The sequence below is a fragment of the Asterias rubens genome, chromosome 8 (assembly GCF_902459465.1).
Source record: "Asterias rubens chromosome 8, eAstRub1.3, whole genome shotgun sequence".
NCBI lineage: Eukaryota > Metazoa > Echinodermata > Asteroidea > Forcipulatida > Asteriidae > Asterias > Asterias rubens.
The window spans coordinates 13,593,818-13,619,864 of record NC_047069.1 but is presented as its reverse complement, the minus strand read 5'-3'; the positions used below and the strand labels follow the sequence as shown (position 1 = coordinate 13,619,864).

Here is a 26,047-nt window from a genome sequence, read left to right as displayed (position 1 = left end):
ATTTTTAAACTATCAAATCGGCCAAAATCTAGTGATAGATGCCTTACTTTATGCTATTTTTATTATAATAATAATTGGAATTAAGCTGCTATTACTAAATAAATAAAAACTTGCACGTTTTCAAAGTGAACATTGAAGTTTTGTGTGGGCGTTATTTCTTTGTGTTGCTCTCCCATCCCTTTAGGTAACTTTATTCGAGACAACTTGTGGCTGGACAAAGATATTAGTCAATCTCTTCTATGCAGGTCAATGAAACTGATGCTAAAGTCTTGTTACTAAGGGTATAATGAGTATTTTCCCTTGTGTTGTGAAGAAAGAAACTAATTTTCGATGGTCAATTTGACTTAACATGCTTAATTGAATTGAAGGTGACCTGCTTTACATTAATCTATATCCATACCGGAGGAGATGGCGTTTCTTCCATGGGGAGGGGGTGAAGGTATCCAACCATTAACTTGTGCACATTTCTGTTATCATCTCAATCATCTCATGTGTTTCGTGGGGGGGGGGGGGGCAGTGGTGCAAGCCATCCCCCACCCCACCCTCCACTGGTCACGCCACTTAGTGAGGGAGGATTCAAGCCTGTGTTCTTTGCTGTGACATTGAGCATTGAGACGTTGACTTTCGACAACTTATTTACTGAGATGAAAAGCTTCCCGAGCATTAATGTAAACAAAGGGTTATTAGGCTAAGACTCACAGACACCCTCTGCTCGCTATTCAATTATTCTAATTTCCTCCTGGGGACCTTGGGGCCTATACATAATATAATATTCGCTTTTCAGGCCAGCCGATTTGATTTCACCAAACTCTTTTTAAACTTAGGATTAATCATTGGGCCGTAACCATAGACGTTTGGACACATTGAACCAATCCTAAGTTAGGACGAGTTACTCGTCCCTACTGAGTTAGGGGCCTACTCGTCCTTACTCGAGATAGCACTAATCCTAGCATTTCGTGATATCGGCTGGACAGCTAGCTGCATCAGGCATTAGGCGCTACCTTAGCCCTGGTAGGACGTCAGTCATGCCTGCAACGGCGGAGGAGTCCAACCTGGGCTAGGCCCTACCTCATTTTATATTTGAAAAAGTTGCGGAAAAGTGTGGAATGAACTAAACCTCCATTTTGGATGATAATGAATTCAGAACATGGCGGTCGGATTTTTTTAACCCCTCTTAATGTGACAAAAAATGAAATTTACTCTTGTAATGTTTTTACTCTTCATTTTTTGTTTATATTGCTTTTAATTTTGTAACATTAATACGTAATCTTATATCGTAATTTTATTATGTGATTAAAAAAATAATTGTTATGTGATTTCATGTTTACTTTTTAATATGTTAATTTGTTCAGGCCCAAATGGGAACCAGTTTTTTGTTTACTGATTTGGCTAACCCTGCCTGGGTAAATAAAGGCAATAAATAAATCATTTCTGATGTAAGCTGTTGATAAAAAAGAACCATTGTCATCGTTGAATGTGTACGTCAGGCACGGGATAACCTTCCGTATTCTGCCACCTCTTTTCACTCATTTTTTTACAAAAAGGGATATCTCACTGAGGTAAATTAGGAAAGTTATCCGTAAATTATGTAGGGCCCTACTATTTCATATCAAATGAAAAAGTGGTGGCGTGATACGGACAGCTCAGATGATGCACGTGCGTTAAAAACATCATGCCAGATCACACGCGTGCAAAAGAAAATGAAAAGTGCTCACCCCCAAAAACTGCTTGTAGATTCTTCTTTCCAACTGGCGGACCGTAGAGAAAGTCAGTGAACATTCAGTCCAGTTACCGCCTGACGCTGGCCCAGTTTCCATTCCGGTCTTTGAGTGTATTGAGAAATAGAATAACTTCCTTTTCTCCACCACAAGTAAACGAGCCGAGCTCACATTAACGCCGCCATTTTTCAAAATGTGCCTGCCACACCGAGGTAGAACTTGGGCCCCGCCTTTTCGTGTGTGTATAGCCTTCATTCAAGGCGCACGCATATACCCGTTCGGCGGATGTCGTTGAAGAGATCACGTATACTGCTTGTACACTGCATCCTGATTTAGGTGCGCCAAGAGATAAAGGCTATCCAGCCAAACGGAAGGGCGCCACCAATGTCCCGATTTAGCGTGATGAGTCGACTGATTATCTTTTTGCAAACAAGCGCACAGGTGACAACCAATTTGTGTACATGTACAAATGTAAACCTACAGAAATCTATTATTTTCAACAATCAGCAATGAAGATCACAAGTTCCAAGTATTTTGACTGTTAACTTCATTGAGGATTGTGTTTCAAGTAAATAAAGCAGTAAACCAGATCAGTACACATCAAAGAATATTCCAAACTTGTTTAGTTTTTACCAATCATTTATTCTGGAAAGGGGTTGACACCACCCAATTTCCAAATCAGCACTGTACAAAAATAATGCATATTTAATCGTTTTTGCATTAACCCTATTAGCCTGGCTGCTAGAAAAAGCATATTATTAGCACAGTTATAGAGTAGATTAAAGTTATAACACTCAAGGTAGTTCAGCCAAGTTATATTAAAATACTTTTCATAAAGTTATACTTTAAGATAGGACAGCCTGCCTATAAAATAGTTAAGGTCGAGTTGAAAACATTTAGCAACATAAAAGAAAGAAATATATAAGCATCAAATGAATAGTAATATGTACACCGTGAGATTAGTTATTGACCATATTATTTGTAACCGCATAAGGGCACTTTTAACAGTGAATTTGCTGGCATCACAAATTGAATTACATTGTTGTCCCTTTTTTACTGTTGTTTTTTGTAACAATGGCCAACTACATAAAAAGAACAACTTATTAGAACTGAGAAGTCTAAGATTCCAGAAAATCCAAAAAAATCTACTCCACGGTATTAGATTATATAGACACCCACACGGTGTTACCCCGAACCAAATATACAACAACCAGTTGCTTGACATGTTTTGCATTTTTTAAATTCGGTTCACACTGAATTCCATTCACACTATGCCCTTACACGGTCAATGACGAATAAAGCAGCAGAAAATAGTTACAGCAATTTCTAATTAAAAATTAGCCACTCTAAGAAGTATAAGTTACAACAATGAAAATAAGTAAACTGCATACTTGAATAGTATGCCTACAGTTAGAGAGTTGTTTTACAAAGAACACATACAATCGACAACGCTGTAAAACTATACATGAAGTCATCATGAAAAACAATAAAACACACGTAAATTAGAAATAATGCAAGGCTGGAAATTAAGAAAATACAAGTAAAGTATTCTACTACAACTGGTTAAAGTAAACAGTCAACCTGGATATACAAATTTAAATTATTCATTTTTTAGAAAGCAAAGCAGACCAGCTGTGCAATGTTTGTAGAATCTGTTTCGATACAATTATTTGAACCATGGGGCCTTGCATATACTGCATATACTAAAGCCACAAATTTAAGCAAAGTCCTAGTCCTAAGCTGTCAGTTGAAGGGTTTAAAATGGCTGACAAAAGCCCAAGCCAGAGCCAAAACTAGTACAGAGTTTTTTTTTTAGTCAGAAGGAACCAAGCATGCATCTGGCACATGACATCTTGTCACTAATGCATAAGTCAATCAAAATCCAATATACCAATGAATATCTTATGTACATGTAAATTTTTTAAATAGTGCACAATACAAAGACTAAACTGGTACCCTGCAAACAGGATCTAATTTCGTTAAGATGGCAAGCAGAAAACCATGCTAAGCAGATTTGTACTTATTACCTCTTATGCTTACCACCTAAATAAAAATTGTCCCTTTTCATAACGTGAATACAATGTACAGAGTATACATGTCAGACCTCTTTGTTTTTACACCCTGATTTATAAATGTCCACCTCGGTGGTGAAAATAATTTTAAATGAACCGATGAAAAGTAAGTAAATAGCCCAATGTTTTTGGCCCAATACTAATGTAATATAATACTACGAGGGAAAGAAGCAACCTGGCATGTTAAAGGGAAGGTACACGTTTGGTAATTACTCAAAACAAACATTAACTTAAAAACTGACTTGGTAACGAGCATTGGAGAGCTGTTAATAGTATAAACATTGTGGGAATTGACTCCCTCTGAAGTAACGAAGTTTTTGAGAAAGAGGTAATTTCTCACTAAAATAATAAAAGACTTCTAGCTAGAAGTCTTTATTCCTATCACACAAATTCGCACACAAATTCGCCCAACAAGGGTGTTTTTTCTTTCATAATATTTTCTCGCAACTTAGATAACCAATTGAGCCCAAATTGTTACAGGCTTGTTATTTTATGGTTATGATGGGATACACCAAGTGAGAACACTGGTCTTTGACAATTACCAAACAAGTACCTTCCCTTTAATCATGAAGTCACAGGTTCAAGTCCTGCTCAAGTCTTTTTTTGTTATCCAAAGTTATATCAAATTTACCCTGTCAAATTCCCATGTGGTTTATTACGTGAAAGAAACAGTCCCCCTTTCATAGTATATAACGCAGCGTACATCATAGCAAAACATTACAAGCATTTATATTTAGAGAAAACTGTTTCAAGCGTTTTTGTTTGTTTTAAGGAATTGCCGACAAGTTGACTGTAGAGATGTATCACAGTAAATAGCAGGCTATGGACCAAGAAGAAGAAGAAGAAGAAGAAGAAGAAGAAGAAGACGAAGAAGATTGCCTTAAGATTGTAAGTAATTTGAATAATAAACCACTAAAATAAGGATTCAATGAGTGTGTTCATCAAGAGAAAAATAGTGGAGGATGATAAAGTTTAAAGATGTAAAATCTTTAAGGAACAGTCACAGAGAATCTAGGGTACACTAAGTTGAAACGTTGAACTTGAAGGAGACTCTTGCGTACGATGGAATTTATCGAGGGAACCCGAAATGATATCAGGTGAATTGGTCTGTACAAAATTGGTCTATACAGGAAGTGATTAATACTAAGGTCTTTAGCACCACAAGTTCAACAACTTTAAAAAATATTTCCCTCTTGTGTAAGTTTGTCTGGGCTATGTGAAATATCCTAGGCCTAAATAGATAATACTTTACTCAATTAAAACATCAGTCAAAATAACAAAACTGGCTATTATCTAAAAAGTTTGAAAGTAAACTCTCTAAAAACAAAAAGCAGTTTTTGAAATCTCTTTCAAAAATGATTGTCAGGCAATTTGTGAATATCATTTTCACAATGATAAACCATGAGGGAAATCTTACAAAATGTATATATATTAAATACCATAAAACAATATTATTCTTTTAAAAAGCTTGTTTAAAATAGTCCAAATGCTGTTTGAATACATGAAACAAAAAGGTTGAAACTACTGGGATTAGAAGATCCAGCTTCTGATTAAAGAACTATTTTAAACAATTTTTTTTCTCTTTTTTTAAAACATTTTCCAGTCTTTGTTTGCAGACTTTAATTTCAATTTTGACATAGGTTTTGATTGATAATAATATGAAAACATCATATCTTCTTATCTTTTGTTGTCCCTTTTTAAACAGAGAAGAATGCTGTACCATTATTACACTATATCATACTTGAGTTTCTGTACAAGTTTGTAGCTCTTTTTACATCATTATTTTGCCACTTCTAACAAGCAGGAGCAAATACTTGAAAAAATACTCCACAAAAGAGGGTGGCAATAAGTTACAAAACTTGCTTCCCATCATTGCATTAATAATTAATTAATTAACAACGAATTAGATTTATTACACATTATTAATTGAATATATTCACATATTTTGAAAATCACGATCTCCTTCTCCATGATTTCTTCCGGAAAATGTCCACTCTCTATAATACATATATACATATGTAAAAAAATTATTACAAAAAGATCTGTTTAACCTTTATTAACATTAGTTTGATAATTATGCTACATACAACTGTTACTTGTTTTAATTTAATATACTTCATTATATTATTAATATGGCACATCATATTTTATCCAGGCATAACAGGGATTTTCTTTTCAGCCAAGAATTACCAGATACTTATATAATCTTCCTCCCTTCAAAATCTTCAAAATCTTGCGTCTTGCACAAAACCTATCAATCTTGGAAGTCACGTAACCCAGGCCCAATTTCAGAAAGCTGTTTAGCAGAAAATTATGCTCAGCAAATTTTACTGCTGAGCCAAATTTAGAAGGGAACCAGTCACAAACAATTAAACTTTACATTGTAGTGACCTGTTTCAGTTAAGCTAGATCGACAGCTTTATAAAATTGGGTCCCGGTTTAAATTGTTTGTGTGCATGTAAGTGGTTTCAACCACTTAAACAAAACCCAATCTGTTATTTCATTCAACTTCTGGGACAAACAAAAACGACAACAACAAACAGATAGCAGAAGGTAAATATTGGGCATGCCTGCATTGGGTTTGTCTGGAACCTTCGCTATGCAAGTTACTCCATTAATAAGTGACTGACGACACCAAAATCCTCCAATAAATATCAAGTTCTTAAAGTAACTGAGATCTCTTCTTGAGAGCACAGACTCAGTCCATTTCTGGTTTTGCATCTTTGCTCCCTCCAAATAAGAGTTTGCATATAAAGTATATCTCATTTCGTACTTCTGGTATCATCATTCAGACTTCAGGAATCTTGGCAAACGTCAGCAAAGAAATGTAGAAGAATACCAATTTTACTTCTTGGAAGCACTCTTAAAAGCATACCGGTGGACATTAAATACAGCCCAACATCCTAAACGTTGTCACACAATATTTAGGCTGTTGGGAAACTGCTGGGAGCAGGAAGACTTTTTGGCTTCAGCTTGTTCATAAAACAGCAGTTCTTTAATCGGAAAGACATTAATGTTTCTCTTTCTTTGATTTGTTGTAGTCCATCTGCTTCAGACTGGTGACTGTAAACTTTCAGGCACTCTGAGAAGCGTGATGGCATTACCATCAAATGCTACCTCGGGAAAGACCTCTGGGTCTAACGCGTAGTGACCTTCGTACCCCGTGAGGAAGCCATTTTCAAAAATATTATCCCTCTCCGAGGCGGTCCAGTTGATCGTGCCTCGGCGACTGTTCACAATCTTCATCCTTTCGTTTCGCCAAGCTTGCGCTATGGCTATTTCCTTAGCCTGTGATAGCACCATGGTCCTGGCAGCGTCTAACGTTACGCCGTACATGATCTTCCAGGTAATGTGTTCTGTGAGCAGCGTAATGATAGTGATGTTAGCTTGAGGTGAAGACCTCGCTGCAATCACCATCGTGCCATCCTCCAAGAACATGTTTAGACTTGCAACCTCCGGGATGAGATCCAAGGTATCAAGGTCCTCCTCCGCATCGTTTGGTTTCATGAAGTATCTGACATCTCGTCCGCTCTCAGTGTGGCGCAATCTCTGCAAGATTTCTGCTCCGCTGACAACGGAAATAAGTTTCTGTGTGTTATCTCCGATGGGTCCAAAGGCCTCAACTGCGATTTTGTCTTGCCCCAAGGTGAGCAAGACGTTTCCTCCGATGAGGGCGGGGCTACTTGTGAACTCCACGGGGGGGATGGAGGTGGATCTGGAGTCGGTGGCAAGATGGTCTACTGGGAGAGCTTTGAAGTTGGTGTACATTAAGTCCATGTGGAGACCAGCCTGACAGTCCAATGCAGTAGACGGCTGTGGAGTAAAAAAGATAAATTCTTAGTTAGTTTGAGAGGAGACTTGAGTAAGATGGGAGAGAAAGTCTGTGTTTGTAAGAGTAATAATAAAACCTGTGAACAATATTTACAGCAAATCACACAAAAAGGCATTAGACAATACTTAGATAAAAACTAACCTAGTACAACATTATCATGGACTCTTCCCAGCAGAGCAAAACACTGTACACTGACAAACAGGTTTGCAATACAATACCTAAATTCAAATAATTAGTGTTCAATCAATCACTCATTAGCTCATTCTAAGTTCCCTTGTAGTTAAATATTTGATAAATCTTAAAAGAACATGGGGAAGTTCAAAATTAATCAAATTGGATCATCAATTTTTAAAAGGAAAGAAAGTAGGAATAAACTTAAAAAGGGAAAACAAAAAAGTAAGGGAAACATCTGACAAAAGATTCGAACTGACGAAAGTACTGAAAGTACTGAGTGCTTAAAGGGAAGGTGTAAGGGCAAGGGTAGAAAAAAATTATAATAAGTGTGAATAAAAATTACAGGAGAAACAGGTGATAGTGTTAGACAAATCAGACCTTGAATTTCATCTTTAAAAAGGCAAGACCATTATTTCATTTTAGCATTCATAGAATCTTTTAAAACAACACCAATAAGGCCAAGACCAGGGCAACAGAGACCGTGCCTTCCACGTTCCTAACTTCAAGGTCTCAAAAATCATCATGCGTTGGCAAATATAATTTTATAGACTATAAAAGGAAAATAACACCACCTATTAAATAACAATGATTTTACACTATAAAAGGAAAAAAAAGGAGACAAGAAAAACTAAAACAGACCTTTGCCCACGAGGTTGCTATGGCGCTATCCTTCCATGGCGATCGGTAGGAATCAACCTTCTCTATCTGTCCGTTTCGATTCAACTGTGGGATCATATTGTTGATGTCATATCCAAGCACTGGGAACCAACTCCAAAGATCTGAGGACGCAAGAAACAAGACAAACTATTAATATTGTTTAACCCTTTTACATACTTTACACATTTTCAACCCAAAACAGTGTCCTTACCGAGCAGTCTAGCCTAGCGAGCCAGGCTAAAGCTCTGAGCTTAATTTCAAAGAGGTGCTCAAACAAGAGCTGGCAAAACAAAGACAGTCGACGAAGAAAATATTTGATTTTGCTTAAGCTTGTCACAACTTAATGAGAGTGGACTTATTTTGGGACATTATATGACTTGTGACTTGACTTGAGCAAAGATGACTTGTGACTTGACATGACTTAAGAAAAAATTACTTGGTTAAAACATTGGTATTATGTGGTGAGATGTTTCAGCTGGTACTCAGTAAACTAACAAGCTGGCAACAGCCTATCTCCATCATGCATGATTTATCGTCTATAATTGTAAATTGCACAAATCTTGTGCTAAAGGTACTTTTTGTTCTGGGAAAACACCAGTAAACACTTCATTCTTACCTGACAGGTAATGGCTCTCTGTGTCACTCCCAACAAAGATATTCCCGCTGAACGTGTACATATTGAAGGCTTTTGTCCGCGACGTCTGTGTGATATCCTTGAAGAACTTCAGATCCGGAGAGGTCCAGCGGCCGCTCAAAGGATCATAATCTCTTCGATCAAAATGTACCAGCCTGGTCATGGGGTCGTAGATGCCGCCCTGGAACCCAATGTGTAAGAGGAAGTCCGGGTTGGAATCACTTAGGACTAGTCCAAGAGGATCCAGTTTGATCTCCTTCAAGATCTCACCATTTTCGTTGAAGACGGAGAGGGGCGAGCCGACGTGATTCGACGTGACGTACAGCTGGGTCTGACCCTGACGAAGCGCAAACAGGAAACCCTGGAGGTCGTACTCTAACGTGGTCATCTCGCGTGCCGAATGGTCATAGATGTGTGTAACACGCGTGGGGTTTGTGATGTCACCGTAGAAGAACTGCACCTGCCGGCCGGTGTGGTCTTTCCTCCAGATGCGGCGACCGATACCGTCGTATTTGTAGCGGACATCGTACATGCGAGGTTTGTAAGCATGCATCAGCAGACAGTTTGAGTTATACTCAAAGATCTCCTCTCCCCTCTGGGATAGGACACCGTCCATGTCAAGCTGGTAGTCCACGGTCCCCACCCCGATGATGCGATCCTGGTCATCGTAGTGTAGCATCTTGATGGAACCCTGGTAACTGATGGAGGCGATGTTGCCGTTCTCATCATACGTGTAACTCCACATCAAACGTTGGTCCACCCAGACTTCTTTGAGTTGACCGTTGGAATCAAATTTGTAATCTGTCTGATGAGTATCCTCAGTGTTGGTGAGTATACACCGGGCGATACGCCCCGTCGCATGATAAAGGAGCGACATACTGACGATGGTACCCACTCCGCCAAGCTGGTAACTAACATCCTGCAGCAGTGCGTATGTACCATACTGTTTCCGCAACTGCAGGTAAGAGTCGGCGATGGTGTGCGTCACAGCATCCGGGTAAGTCACAGAGAAGAACCCCATCTGTTTGACGCGTCCCGTCTCACCATCGTATATCAACTCCTTAAGATGCAGAACTGTGGTGTTGAACTCCGCCGCGATGGAAGCTGCTCGTAAGGTAGCATCATAGACGTAATCAAACCGGGCGTGCATTAATCCTTCAAACCCTGTAGTGCGCACCAGCATCTGTTCCACCAGGGGTCCATTGTGATTGAAGCGCATCGAGTTGCGGAACTTCCCCTGCTGCAGCTCAATGGTCTTGACCTGGTCGGAGTTACCATGGTAACTGTACTCAACAGATGTCTCTCCAAAGATGACATCGGCCATGCGGTCCTTGTTGTCGTAGAGGTACGTCACGCGCCGCCCGGTACCGGGAAAGAACGTACTCAGCAGGTTACCTGATTGGCTGTGGTCTTGCATCACCCAGGGTATATTGTCATCACTGGAGTAAATGTTTCGGGTGTAGCCCGGTGAGACGATGGTTTTAACATTATGGCTAATTCCGGACGGCATGGTAACCATCTGGAGGTTGCCAGAGTTGTCGTATTGCATAGTGTAGTGCTGCTCTCCTGGTAGAGTGACTTCAGATGGCTGAGATAAGAAAAGAACAGTGTATTTAAACAAAATTCAATCACAAAACAAAACTTCAATCCTTCTGTTTTAAAACACATAAGAGAGGAATGCATAATTCAACAGGCGTTAACTTGGGGGTTTGCCTCAAGATGTTTTTTTAAATAACTTTTTGGGGTTATCCACGTTTCAATGCTGTTTCATGTTGTTTAAAACTGCATTTCCTCCCAACACCAAGCACAAGCCCACCAATTTTTTGCTGATTTTTTAATGAGAACTTCTTCACTTTTCTCTTCTTAAAAATCTTAACAAACGATTTCACTAAAGCCCTCTCTCTCTCTTAGACTTAACCATTGAGAACTTCAATGCAAAACCTTGTTTTCCCGGAACAGAGATGCTGTTTATGTAGAATTACAACCCAAAGTATTTTAAGAACCAAATTAGTTTACTGGAAACAATTAGTTTACATGAAAGATCACTTCCAAAGTCTCTTCTTGAAAGAAGCGGTGGTTCTGAAAAGAACCACAGGTGAGCACAATCTCAACAATGTGAACAGAGTGCTCCTACGCCAACGAGAGAATTAATAAGTCATTGCCAGAGGACTTGTGCCTTTTTGTATTTGGACTCAAGTGAAGAATCTTTACCTGTGCAGCTCGGCCGTATCCAAAACTCCACAGGCTGTTGTTTGTATGGAGACGACTAATCAATCGTCCCTCCACATCGTAGAAGAATGCCTCAAACATCAACCCCCTCTGCCAGCGGGTCATCCTGCCGTAGGGGTCATAGGTCGCATTGGTCACCTCCATGGGGTAATTTGGGCGCCACTCGATGGGAAGTCCTGCTTCATTGTGGGTGATGATGAGTATCGGGATGCCGTCCGCATTCAGTAGGGTCTCTTTCTTGGTGTAGCGATTGTACTCCAGAGTGAAGACTTGCTCCCCGTTGATCTGAGGAAAAGCATTCATTGTATCCCATTAGTGACAAATCACATCATTCGTAAAAGACTCAAAAGTCAGCATTTGCCCACCAGTCAGTTTTGTCGTGGAATTGTGCAAAAAGGAGCTGGGCTCAAATTCACAAAGGGATATATAAGTTGCCAATATCCCTTCTTTCGTAAGTGCAGTGTGTATGGATTTCACTAAATGGATTTTATATTATGTTAAAGCTCCTGTCAAATGCAGTTTGGCAAAAAGAAACATAAAATTTTTCAGAAAAACATTCACCTGTTTTTTTTTTTGATATATTTTTCAAACTTGTAAACGCATTTAACGACCTTTTGGCTTTTACGAGTATGGAATTACAAATAATAACCTTAGCATTAAGTCGATGAGTTGTTAATAACACATAATAATCTAAAGTGATTTTTCGTTTCATTATTATTATTTTTATTTTTATTTTCTACGATAAGAAAATAAAATAAGCTGTTGCAAACTGCTTCCCAACCTAAAGAAACGATGATACAAAGCCAAAAACAGTGAACGGCCTGACATATTTCCACCCTAGCAGAGTCTTTTTCTTTATATTTTAAAACAAGGTTAAGAGAACCAAACCACTTACTCTAAGCTTCCTGCCAATGATCAGAATCTTCTTCCTATCCAAACCTCCCCGGCGGCCGTAGAATCGCCAATCCAGCCGGTTGACCAGGTCCTCTGGTAGGATGATCTTACGTTTTGTCATGACAGCGTACGGGTCGTCCTCGTACACAGGATGAGAGTCTCTCTCCAGCAGGACGCTGACACCGTTAGGGTAGCTCAGGGAGAACTGGCCGTCGTGACGGGACTGGATGATCGTCGCCATCAGGTCAGCTGTTTTAAATTTAGAAGAAGGAAAAAAACAGATATTTAATATTTTTTTTCACCTGCACTTTTTTTAGTGTTACCGGTATGAAAAGGATTCTTCCTCAAAACATTTCAGATAAAAGTTGCCTTACTGTTTCACCCCTTTATTCATCCCTCGATGTTTCACCCCTTAAAGGGTATGGGTACTTTGTGTAGGACACAAAACACAGTGTCCACAGATTTACATTAAACTCACACAGTTTGAAGATGTTGATAGTTGAAGGCTACCTTAACATTTTACTTGCTGAGGTGCTGTAGTTTTTGACAAATGAGTAAAACAAGCCAAAAAATAATTTTCGTCTTAAGATACAAAAATAATTTTATCAAGTGAAATGTATTTTCGTGACATTGTTTTACTCATTTCTCACACACTATAGCACTTCAGCGAGTAACATTTAAGGAAGAGCCTTCTAATATCTTCATTGTGTTTGTCTTACAAAAAGTACCCAAAACCTTAAAGTTATTCTCCTTTTTACAAATTGATAGTTTGTTGTTGTCGTGACAAGTTACTCACCTTGTAGAAGTGTCTGCTCAGTAAGCCAAGCATGCTGCAATGTAGAGCTGATGAAGTTAGCACTTCCTGGCTCAGTCATTTCGACGATGGAGTGGGAATCGTTGGTGCGAGATCTCAGTTTGGTGACCTGACCTGTGGGCCATGTTACTTTTTCCAAAAGTCCCTGGTCATTATAACTATAATAAAATAATTTTTAAAAACGCAGATAAGTTTGTTTTACATGTATCAACCTAAATTTATTAAAATTGACCCATTCAGTTTCCCTTGCCGTTTATTACTTAGAATTTGAAATAAAAAGTCACATCATCTTAATATAATCCCTCTCCTGCCACTCCTGCCACAGGTTGAAAACTTGAGTGCCATTTCTAGCTGTAATAAGGCATTCATAGGTTGTATGTAGACCACCAAAATAGGGCTAGATCAAGATTATACATGTATCTTGTGCATCAAGTCAAAGTTGCCACTTAAGTGTGATGGAAAATATGCAAGAATTTGTATGGAATACTCACTCATAGACATGTTGCAGCACATTCCCACTGTACTTGGACATCAATAGGCCTGCTCCATCCTCATGATACCCCAGTCTGGTAACTTGACTACCATCACCATTGGCAATCCTCGTCAACATACCATTCTCATTGAGAGTCAACTCCACGCTATCCCCACTGGACGGGACCAGTTTCAACAGTGCACCGGATTCATCACGAGCTATCGACAACTCCGTCCCAGGGTCCGTCAGAGATGGACTTAAGCTTCATGTTACTGTCGTAAGTGAAGTTAAGCGACACCAGCTCAGTCAGGGTATCACGGGAGGTCAGGTGGAAGCCACGTTGGTTGAAGCGGTAGATCTCGCGCCGATCTGGTGAGGGCAGCTCATAGATATTCTCCTCCATCAGTTCAGGTATATCCAGGGTGACTTTCCGGATGCGAAGATTGCCCTGATCAGCGATGAGGAGGTCATCGTTGGAGTCGACAGCCAGTGCAATGGGGATGTTGAGGTTGGCATCAACGGCAAAGAGCTGATCCTGGTTGAAGCAGACGCATTCAGAGTCCCGACAATCACATTCGGAATCCCGACCAGCGTACCAAGAGATGATGCCATCGGTGGTGATGCGACGGACGCGGTGGAATTGAAGATAGTCTGTCTCGGCGACGAAGAGATCCCCGGTGCTGGAGAAGGTAATGGCGCGTGGATCCATGAGTTCTTCCTGAGTGGCAAGCTTTGGTCCCGACTGGATCCCACTAATGATGTGATCCTCGTTGGAAGGACCCAACTGCGGGGAGCCGTTGAAGGGGCAGTTGTGGGGCACACCTGCGATGACTGAGGCCAGACCGTCTGTACTGATACGCAGGATGACACTTTCGTCAATCACATAGACGGAATCGTCAAGGGGGTTGACTGCGATATCCGTAGGCCACTGTAACTTAACCTGTGTTTTATTAACAACAAACAAATATATTATTTAAGTACTGAGTATACAGTGAAAACACAGATCAGCGTAAGGATAAAATCAAATTAATATTCTTTACCCCAGATACTAATTCAACATCTTTTAAACAAATCTGAAACATTAAAGACATTGGACACTATTGGTAATTGTCTAAGACCAGTCTTATCACAGGCTGTATCTCAACAATATGCATAAAATAACAAACCTGTAAAAATTTGAACTCAATTGGTCGTTAAAGTTGTGAGGTAACAATGAAAGAAAAAACACCCTTGTCACACAGAGATGTGTGCTTTCAGATGCTTGATTTCGAGACCTCAAATTCTAAATCTGAGGTCTCAAAATCAAATTCATTGAAAATTACTTCTTTCTCGAAAACTACTCCAGTTCAGAGGGAGCAGTTTGTCACAATGGTTTATACTTTCAACCTCTCCCCATTACTCGTTACCAAGTAAGGTTTTATGCTAATAATTATTTTGAGTAATTACCAATAGTGTCCACTGTCTTTAACACCAAAAAACGATGCAGGATATTTTGATGGTATACTTTAATGCATTGGATAAATTTGTTACACCCAATATCCACTTTGCAAACTGACCATAATCCGAATTAATTTCTTTTTACATGCAATAAACAACCCACCAGATTGCTTGACGCCCCACAGAAGGAGGAGGCAATAATGGTTGTCTATTTTGCTTGTCTTACTTAAGACCATAAATGTCAAGACTGGGACTCGTACCCACACCCTGTTGACCAGAAACACCAGGGGCCAATTTCATAGAGCTGCTTAAGCAAAACATTTGATTAAGCATGAAAGAAGCTTGCTTATTTTACACATGTTACTGGCCAAAATTTCATGCGATATACATTGCTTGTGACTGGTATTTGGCTGCTGTTTACTTAGCATAACAGTTGAGTGGAGTCCTGGTCAGTCTCCAGATTTTACTAAGCATGGATTGTTATGCTTAAGCAGATTTTTGAGCTTAAGCAGCTCTATGAAATTGGGCCCAGAGGTCAAGTCTAGCCTGCCTGACCTGACTGATCAGCAAAAACATGTTACCAACATATGTTCATTCCTCACTGTCTTAGTACAGTTTTGGCAAGACGAACAATTAAATTCAACAAAAATGTCTCTAAAGTTTGGGTACACTTTGGGTACAATTTTTTTGGTATCATAATTTTTTTAGTTTAAGAACCTGAACTTTCTTCATATACTGAATGTTGAACACAGTGATTTATGATGACTTTAAATGTCAAAATGAAGGAAAATCTTGAGGTTCTGTATTTTTTACCTGATCGAAGGACATGGAGCTGGTACATTTAGGAAGTCTGGTCGGACCAACCACGGAGTGTGACCCAATCAGCGTACTGATGATGCCATCTTGGATCTTTCTAACCACAGTTCCATCAACAAAGTAGATTGTGCCATCTCTGCCCACAGCAATGCCTACAAAGAGAATAAAAAAAAAAATACATTTATTAATTATCATGCATGTACATATGGTGCAGGGTTTAATGTTTAGTCTAAATTAGTTTTCCAAATTATCATTTCAGAAAGAAAGTCAATATACGTATGATTACACAAGTATTTCCACAAATAATTTCATAACAGTTTAAAACTTAGCTTAGTGTCTGTTTTTGCGAAATAAAACCAAAAAAAAAAAAAATCCATTGTGAGAACTTCACAATGGATGAAGCATAAAAAATAAATTGCTCAATTTCTTTTGAGCATTGATCAGCAATCTGCATAAACTTTAAATACAGTTAGCTCTCGTTATAAAGAGCACAGTTGAGGAGAGGTTCTGCTTTAGTAAAGAGTACAATCTTAAGTCCCGAATCTCATTTCTACTCTGCGTTTCTTTGTTTCACTGTGCTCTTATAACAATGTTCCTGTTATAAAGAGTTAATTTGGCCAGTCCAAGTGACCTTGTTAAATTGAGAATTGACTGTATTTGCAGAATTGGAAAAAGATTTGAGTCAAGACGTCATGATGTTGACAGGCAGTCGTTTTACAGAAGATGGGTTACGCACCTTTAGGGTCCAATAGCTTTGCCTCGGTGGCCGCTCTGTTATCGCCACATCCATCTGGATCAGCTGGCAGACAGGGAGACCCGGTACCAGCGATCAGGGCTAGGTTACTGGAGATGTTTGGAATGTTCTCCAGATTCCTGACCTTATAAATCTGACGAGTCTGTCCATCAGAGAGATAGAGGGCGCCTGTCAAAGGGCTGACTGCGAGGTAGAACTTGTATGAAGGGATGTAACTGAACAAAAAAAATATATATATATATACATAAATTGTGAAAAAGGGTAATTTTCACCCTACAATCAGCATTGACCATATTACTTAAAAACCTTACACTTTTGATCTGTGCTTCGTGATCATAAATGGGTCGGTGTGGCAGGCTGCCAAAAGTCACCTTTATATGCCAGTGGCTCAACCACACTGTAGCTGCATTCTTCATTTCAGATTCTCAGCTGGGAGTGTGGATGATTAGCCTGCCACAATCTACTAGTGTGTTACCGATGCCAAACCCAAATTTCAAAAGTAAATTATAAAAGTAAAGATGTAAAATGCTCAGCGTGGTCCAGTGGTTAGAATGCAGGACTTGCAATCACAAGGTTGTTGGTTTGTAACCTACCAAACTCACTCCTGATTTCACAACGACTAGAATATAAGTACTGCTGTTTAGTTTACTGAATCACAAGTTCTTAATTTGTGTAAATAGTAATCATAGACTTTGAACAACTTTCTGTATAAGAGAGATTGGTTGTTGCCAGCTTGGTGTTTATATCCCCTTGTGGGAGTTTGCTATGTTGCCCTTGGCGGGAAAATAGTCTCAACAAACAATCAAATAAACCAACAAACAAACAGTATCCAGAGTCATTCTGCCAATGCTCACCTCAACTGAAGTATATTTGTCGCATTTCCGTACTGATCAATTCTTCTGATGAAGTTGTAATCACCGACGTAAACGTCTCCCTGGGGGCTGGTGGCCAGGGCCATGGGGGCCAGCATACGGTTGTTCTTGGCCCGGCCTGTACATGAAGAGCAGTCCTCGCTACGCTGTCGTCCATTACCCATGATGGACCGGATAAATGCAGGCTGGGCATGGTAGTATACTCGCTGACCGTTGCCAAGACTCAGAATACCTGAGTGATAATTGAAGCAAATTTGAACTGGCTTTAAAAAATAGTTTCATAGAGTTTAAATGCAAGAACTGCAAGAAAACATCAAGCATGTTGGCAAAAATGGAGAGAGTACCAGCTTAAAACTTTACATCTTTGATTATCAGATTTTTTAAGAAGAGTAAGTAATAAAAATAGTGGCTTCTTATATAATGTGAAAATCCGTCACTCAGTGATGTTCAAGGCACTTTAAACATACAGTAATTCCCTGTAAAAATATGTTTTAAAGTGATTTGGAAATGTTTGAGTTGAGATATTAAAAAAAAAAATTGATTTGAAATGAAAGTTGGTACTAAGTGCAGTATTCTAAATGCAAAAGGTGAAGGCTTGTGAACACTTCAAGAAGGTATCCAATGGAAATTAAGAACATGATAATCTTACCTTTTTCAGGGTTATAATTGTGATGTACAGGTAGCTGCCATCCCCCTAGGTCCATGGAGCCCCAATCTGCTACATCTATTGGCATCCTCTGCTTCCTCCAGATGATATGATGACAACCTTGATACTCGTATCCAACAGATACTGGGGGAGATGGAAAAAAGAAGATGATTGTTACGCCCGTATTTTACCAATAAATATTATCAAGGGTTTTGATACCTTTTGTAGAAAAAAAGTGAAAATCACAGAGCAGATCAGGAGAGTTGCGTAAATAGACGTTGTACATGCTTAACAGTTTTTGGTCTCCCATGAGACATTGTGACATTGTTTTACTCATTTCTCAAAAACTATACAGCTCCTCAGTAAGTAAAATTATAAGGCAAGCTTTTAACCGTCATTATCTTCAAACTGTGTACGTTTAATGTAAATTTGTGGACATTGTGTTTTAAAAACTTTAAAATGTAAAACACTCCGTATGTCAAAGTTTGGATTCAATAACTACAATTGTGAACTCGGTTATGTACAAGACGCAGAATAAATCCCTTACCCATTGCAACAGCCCTTCCATACACCATCTGTCCATACACATTCCTGCCGTCCCAACTCAGAGTGTACTCCATCCCTTCCTCTGGTAGCAGAGTCTCCTTGAAGACTCTTCCCTCTAGGCTGATGCTGACGTGTACCATCTCAAGACCCATCGGCAGGGTGGGTGGGGTAAGCTTGACTGTGATTCTAGAGGTCTGGCCCAGGCCGTGGTGGCTGAAGTAGTCAAGGGTCAGTGTGGTGCCGGAGATGGGGACTTGTTCATGAATTGCCTGCAAGACAAATAGAGGTATTCTTGGATGATTTTTTTGCAATTTTGCTCAACTCAAAAGAGATGTTTCCAAGGAGAGGCGTTCCTCAAGTCAGGTGGGTTGCAAGATGTAATAAACACTTAAAAAAAGTTGTGCATCTATGTTGAAACGGAACTTATGTCTCCAACCTAAGCCATTAAAAAATTGTTTAAACATTCAATCCAAACTAAGAGACAATCTGCACAAGATGCATAACTGACATTTTGACAAATTTACGTTTTACAAGCTGAAATAACTTTTGTCTCCCGAGACGAAAATTATTGTTGTGACATTGTTTAACTCATTTCTCAAAAAGTACAGCACCTCAGCAAGTAATATTTTAAAGGAAGCTTTCTACCACAATTATCTTCAAACTGTGTGAGTTTGATGTAAATCTGTGGACATTTCGTTTGTATTACAAAATGTACCCAAATCCTTTAACTAGAACCTACCCTCTGATCCACTGAGAATCCTTCCTCACGACACATCCCCTCATCGCTACCGACAGTCACGACTTTCTTGAAGACCGGCAGCGGGAAATCCTCCCCAGCGCACACCTCTCCGTCCCTCCCGAGAAAGATGTCGGCATCGGCACCGACATTGGTGGTCGCCGACAGCGTAATGTCATCAACATGGATGAACTGCTGTACCGGGACGTAGATGGATTTGACGGCTTGGTGGTAGGGCTGGCGGTCAAGGACTAGACGGATTGACCCTCCGCCTTGGACCATGAGGTCAAACCTGGTGGTTGAAATAATAGAAGAACATACAATTTGGAGGATAAAGCTTGCAGGGCACTTATATAAACTTTCCTAGTTTGTGTTTCTGTGTGTCGGTGGATCTTCAATTCTTGTTGAAATTGTTGATGTGCTTTTAGTATGGGGCACCATAAAAAAAATGAGAAATGTTACGGAGGGGGGGGGGGGGGGGGGTCGCAAAAAAATTTATAGAAAATGAACTGTAACTTACATTCCGTCTTGTCTGGTATAGGTGTAGCCTAATGTTGTCTGGTCCTCTACGTGTACTTGGGCACCGGCTATGGGTCCACCATTCTCACCCACCAGTCTGCCATGAATAACAGCTACGTGGCTAGAAAACACAGAAATAGACACAAGCAAAATTACCATCCACCATTCAATTAAAACAAAAAAAACAACAAAAACAAAAACAAATAAAAAGTTGATGCATGATAGAAAAACAATCGCTTTGCAATCTCACATATTGGTTGGATATTTGATTTAAAGTACAAGGGATTCATGGTATGATTACAAAGGGTTATATATTCAGTATTTTCACACTCGTAACTCGTAAAAACAATAAGTTTATGTTTCATAACCGGGATGAGAGTCATTGCTGACAAAAAAAGTAGTCTGAACTAGATTAAGTTAGGAGGTATATTGAAACAAATTTGCCAACCCCTTGAGTCATATATTCTAAGGATCTACCAACAGTTTCCTCAACACTAGGAAAGTGGATCAAAGATCAGGATTCCTTTCATATCTTGAGAAAATAAAAGCAGAATTTTTTTCACCAGGCAGACAAAACCAAGTATGAATTCAGATTAAGTCTGAAACTTCTCATCCCTGCATATCTTTCATATAATTACAGGATTCTTTTTAAAGCTTCATCAGCCACTAACCTCGGATTCACATTGTCCAGCATAGCTCCTGTTTGTACACTATCTCCCTCTACCAGAAACCTGTAGCGATCGTAGAAGGATAGCGGTGGGGTGATGAGGGACGTCAAGTCGCGACTGAGGATAGTGCTAGGATCAGGAGACACTGTACAGAGTGTGCTGGTTGCACAGAAGTCATCCTGACAACAGTCAGGGTCAAGACAATCCCTCAGGGTATCTGGTTATAATTGGGAGGAAGAAAACCAGAGAGTGTTAAAAATGATGATTTTGATTTTCAAGGCGTTCAAATGTTGATGGTTAGAATAAAGAGAGGGACCATAATGATTGAGGACAAAGTATGCATGACAACGAATTAAGTTTGGTTGATGTCTCCCTTTTCTTAAACAAAAACTTGCTCTTGTTGGTTTGGAGGCAGGGGGTCTTGAAGAATAAGGTTTACAGATTCTTTGGATCACCAGAAACACAAACTTGTATTGACACAAACTAGATTATTTCTCTATCCCTTTAATTCTTGCTTTACTTCTTTCACTAAGTGTAAATGCTCAAGGAGATTCAAATATAATCCTGAGATCAGGAAAAAACTCTGAGAAATCACAAGTAACTTGTTATCTCAGCTGTGATATTTACCTCCATCGTTGTCTTGTCCATCGGAGCATGCTGTTTCCATCGTGATCTCACAGGCCTTGCCTCGGTGGGGTCCTGTACAGACACATTGCCACATGGTGTCAACATACTGACACTCACCATGTCCATTGCAGCCGTCCGGACAACCCTCTGTGGAAAACAAGACAAATTGTTTACTTTAGAAGTATTGTGAAATTTTGTGAGAGTTTTCTGTCATGCAGGAATGTTGAAAAGTCAGACCAAAATGTTGTGAGCATTCACTTTCAGTGTCCACTGCCCTTGAAAAATAAGTTTATAGGCAGAAATTGTTTCCAGGTTAATATCGACAGTAAAACAATTTAAAAAAAAAAATATTATACACTGTTTGATGTGGCAGAGGGTGTCCCCCCAAACGATCCAAAAGTACCCCTCCTTAAAATCCTCTAAAAATGTAATTCCTAAGAATCCCAGAAAACAATGAGGACATTAGGAGGGGATCACCCAAAAATAATATATTTGGACCAGAAATTGAGCCCTTGACATCTATTATAATTAAGTTTCTCTTGCACAAAATCATCTCTTAGTCCACATGCTGTTTGGAGGAAATTTTTCTAAACAACTGCCCCCAAAATGTCCTTACCAAGTCCACAAAGTCTGCCATTCCAGCCAAGGTCACACACGCATGCGTTGTCAACACATCGCCCTCGGGGGGAGCACGGTAAGAGACAACTGGCCTCCTGCGAGCAGCGCTCTCCTGTCCAGCCTTTCTCGCAACGGCACATGCCCACATCACAGTGTCCATGGACGCCGCAGTCCGTGTTGTTGCTGCACTCGTGGGCTTCTGTAAATGAGTGACAAGATCGTGAGATGTTAGATTATGTTTATCAGACATGGAAAGGTTTCTAAGGGAGAGAAAGGGTTTAGTACAAGAAATGAAAACAGAGGCATGGAGGCAAACTCCATAAAAAAAACATGTAATCTCAAACAGCAGCAGTCACTATAACTGAACAAATTGAATAAAGTAAAATTTGTGTCTACCCTTGTGACAAAACTTGAAGGGAGTGTTGTAGGCACATTCTTCAAAAGAAGATTAAGCCCTCATGTTCTCACAGAAGCAGTTTGCCCTCTTTACAAATTTAAACAACCCAGTTAGAACTGAAGAAATGTTCAACAAATAGGAAAATATATATTTTGTTAATCTTGATTTTATATGTTAGAAGCAAGAGTCAGTCTCCTATTGAAGACAAGAACACACAAAATGTTGGGAAACATCTATTGAGAGGGGACAACATTAATCCAGCTTGTTTCCCGGGATGCAACTGCAGATTGTTAAAAAATGAGTTCAAAAAAGTTCCAGTCACAGCAAGACTTTGTACTTAATAATGAGGAAACCAGCTGAAATGCTGCACGCCTGGTTTTCAAAGCAACCACTCCTTCCCAGATAAGATGAATACATGGTGTACCCAAAAGAATGACAGTAAACAAGAGTAAACTTACCCTCTTCACAAGCTTGTCCGACATATCCCCTAGAGCAGACGCACTCGCCCAACACGCACTGTCCATGACTGCTGCAGTCTGGTACAAAACACTGGTCACTGCGTACGCTACACTCTGGTCCCTTCCAGTTGTTGAAGCATTCACAGACACCACGTACATACTGTCCATGCCCACTGCAAACTACTGGGCAAATTCCTAGGAAATATGGAGAAGATACAAAATTTAAACACCAGTTTGGCTGATAACGAAAACCACGAAACCTCTAAGAAGTTCCTAAACACCCGATTACGAAGGAAACAAGGCATCACAAATATTAACATGAGGTTGGGGGATACGACAGGAATTTTCTTTTGTCCACTCTTACATTTTCATCTTTTATTTCATTTAAAATATTTTGCTTGCTTTTGATTTTTTTAACTCTATCACTGTATAGGCTAAGCACATCAGTTTTTATAGATTGAGAAAATTCTCTTCCAGTGGTCTGGCTGGATAGTTCAGTGTTGAAAAGCATTTGATTTAAGATAAAACACTGGATTAGTGTTCATAAACAAGTGGACTAGGTAAGTGGTCCTGCTGGCTAGTCAAGAAACAGTTTTTATGTATGTATCACACTGCTAAGGATGAACATTTTAGGCCAACAAAGTGGTGGGGAAGAAGGAGTATAGACCTTTCTCATGCTGCCTCCATCTTGGTCATGTTCCTTGTATCGAATAACAATAATGAATGCTAATAATGATTTTGCAAATAGGAACCAGACTCTTCCAGCCTCGGTTTGGTACACTGATATCAATGGGGAAAATTCAAGATGGCTGCACCCTGATCATAAAGGTATATTCAGGAGTACCTTGTGAGCAGTCTTCTCCAACGTATGCCGGCTGGCAGACACACTGGCCAAGAACACACTCTCCATGGTTGCTGCAACCTCGAGGACAACGCTGCCCATCATCCCATGTATCTGTCAAAGAGAGAGGGTCAAAGACAAAAAAATACCAGATATGATGATTGTTTGGAATGAATTGATAAACTAGAAACCACAGATGGATTATTGATAAAACACAGAAAACTTGCAATCAAGAGGGTTATTGGTTGTAAATAGAACTTAAAATATATCTATTAGGGGCCACTCTGAATAATCAAAGTTTCTAAATGTAACTATTTTTTTCACATATATTTTGACCACGCTTGTCTTCTTCTTTTTTTCTTTACCACCACTGATAACATTGCCATAACAGCCAACATTGTTTTTTATTCTACTTAGATTTAAGAACAAGAATAATAGTAAAGTGTCTTGCTCATAGGACACAAGTGCTGGGACCGAGATTCGAGCCCACTCTGTGGAGACTCAGCCACCACAACTTAAATTGGGTGCGCTAGACCGCTTGGCCACGACACACTACTAGTACAGATAAAGGTCAATTCATGTATGTTTTTTTCTTTACCTCTGTCAGATATTTCCAACACCACTTCCTCCTGTGCTTCTCCGTCATTGTATACTCCGATAAACCACAATCCTGGTACCATCTCCTCAATGAAAGACAGCGTCGTATCCGGTAAGACATTGGATCTCTTTGTCCTCTCGACCTTGACGTCTTCCTCTTGTTTCCTGACAGCCTCTTCCAGCTTCGACCAGCTTCTCTTCCCGTCTCTCTCAGGGCTGAGATCTCTCTTGCCGCGGACCGTGTCGTGCCACCTGCTCCCGGCATGAACCCGCACAAAGTCATACTCCGTGTGAGTTGGCGCCGCACGGCGCTGCCCGAAAATGGCAAAGTTTGACCGGAGCGGTATGGTCAAGTTCAATTGCACGTACTGCTGGGTGTTGACCGGGAGAGCAGCCACCCAGAAGTCACTCGCTGGGATGAGGACTCTAGTAGGCGTGTTGAGGGCAACGCCGGATGGTTGAGTGGGTAAGGGGGGAGTCTGGACTGCAGTGGTAGGGCCTGAATAGGTTATCACAAAATAATCAAGTTTATTTTAAAAATGTTTTGACCTAAAAAATCTAAGCTGTCCAGCAGAAAAAAACAGCTTGAAAAATTCACTTGCTGGTCTAAAATTAACAAGGTAGGGTATGGTATCACTCATGACAATGAACAGTTTTTGGTAATGTAAGTTTTCCCCAAACAAGGCTAAAAGCCACTCTTGGTTACGGGCTTCAAACAAGAAAAGTATTATTATTATTAGAGATTAAAAAACACCCACGGGAGCCGAAGAAAGGAATTGATATTCTTCTTAAAACAGTCTAGATTGTAGGATGGAGGGAAACATGCACCAGGCAAGGGGAAGTTCCAAAGAAATGCAGTACGTTGAAAAGACACATTGGCCGAATAAACCATTTCTTGGCCTAGTGAGCCAATATCAGTGCTTCATAACCTGATGATAGTGAACCCCTGAGGGCCTGTATTTCTCTGAATAGTGATTGTGCTTACGTGTAGTTGTTTCAATGACTCTGTGGGTACTGGTTGATACTGCTGTTGACCTGCAGTCATCTAGAATACTTTCTACTGTCTCTACCTGGCACTGGTTCAATGAGATGCTTACTACTGAGGAAGAATCAAAGAAAATTCACACATGTTTGAAAAAAAAAAGCGTTTGAACATTTCTTCAAATTATTTCTTCAAGTAACGATTTATCTTTTGAGCAGAAAGGATTTTACAGCTAAGATGTTGCACTTTGCATTATGATCAAGGTTAAAATAAAGTAAATTACACATGAATGGAATTGCCTAATCAAATAAAATTAGCTTCACAAAACATTTGTTTGCATATATAAAAAAGTTCACCAACCAAGCTATGCGTCACTGTTTGAGACCAGTTTCCTCCTTAATTTTTCCTAAGCCATGAGATATTTCAAGGCTTTGAAAAATACCATGCTCAGGTAAAAATGTGATGTCGATACCACCTTTTGCATTTATTTATACCACAGGTCACTTTGATTGGTGAGCAGTTTGCAACTGCAAAACCTGTTGTTACATTTTCCTTATTAGCTGAAATTTGTTTGGCTTCATTTTCTTCTTACAGCATCTCTTTGACACTGAGGCAAGTCTCACTTCCTGTGCACAATGGGTTGTATTTTCCACTAATGTACATGTGACTATTAGTCATTGCCACACAAGGCAAATGGAATAGGCAACTTGGAGGCAAACAAGCTACATGGCATACAAAAAACACTTTGTTATCATGAGAGTCAACTTGCAATAGCTTCTTACTTTTAAATAGAAAATCATGTAGAAGTTTAATAGGGAATGTTTCTCTTCTTTGAGCAAACATGAAACCTTATGATGGGCCAATGAGGACATGGCTTCCATTGCTCAGGTCTTGGTGGCCCCTTCTCATAGATTTAAAATTTATCCGGATGAAGAGCCTTTGCAAAATGACAATGGCCTTGCCCTCTCAAATATGACATACCAGGCCTACTGGTTGCCTGTTTATTTACGTCAGGCCTGATACTTCGTTTTGAACTG

General features: G+C 39.7%; 1 protein-coding gene across 1 annotated transcript in view; it reads right to left on the bottom strand.

Annotated features, from left to right (window-relative positions):
• Positions 1-4,388: 4,388 nt before the first annotated feature.
• The window catches only part of LOC117293342 (teneurin-3-like), a 102,722-nt gene continuing 81,063 nt past the window's right edge, over positions 4,389-26,047 (bottom strand). The window contains 22 exon segments of the mRNA XM_033775626.1: positions 4,389-7,603; positions 8,436-8,575; positions 9,070-10,675; positions 11,299-11,601; positions 12,212-12,459; positions 13,007-13,182; positions 13,516-13,736; positions 13,738-14,436; positions 15,747-15,901; positions 16,486-16,718; positions 17,358-17,607; positions 18,025-18,165; positions 18,569-18,836; positions 19,307-19,595; positions 19,824-19,943; positions 20,494-20,707; positions 21,118-21,264; positions 21,734-21,934; positions 22,591-22,785; positions 23,435-23,545; positions 24,030-24,527; positions 25,014-25,127. Coding sequence (XP_033631517.1) covers positions 6,842-7,603; positions 8,436-8,575; positions 9,070-10,675; positions 11,299-11,601; positions 12,212-12,459; positions 13,007-13,182; positions 13,516-13,736; positions 13,738-14,436; positions 15,747-15,901; positions 16,486-16,718; positions 17,358-17,607; positions 18,025-18,165; positions 18,569-18,836; positions 19,307-19,595; positions 19,824-19,943; positions 20,494-20,707; positions 21,118-21,264; positions 21,734-21,934; positions 22,591-22,785; positions 23,435-23,545; positions 24,030-24,527; positions 25,014-25,127 — 7,091 coding nt within the window. The 3' untranslated portion in view covers positions 4,389-6,841.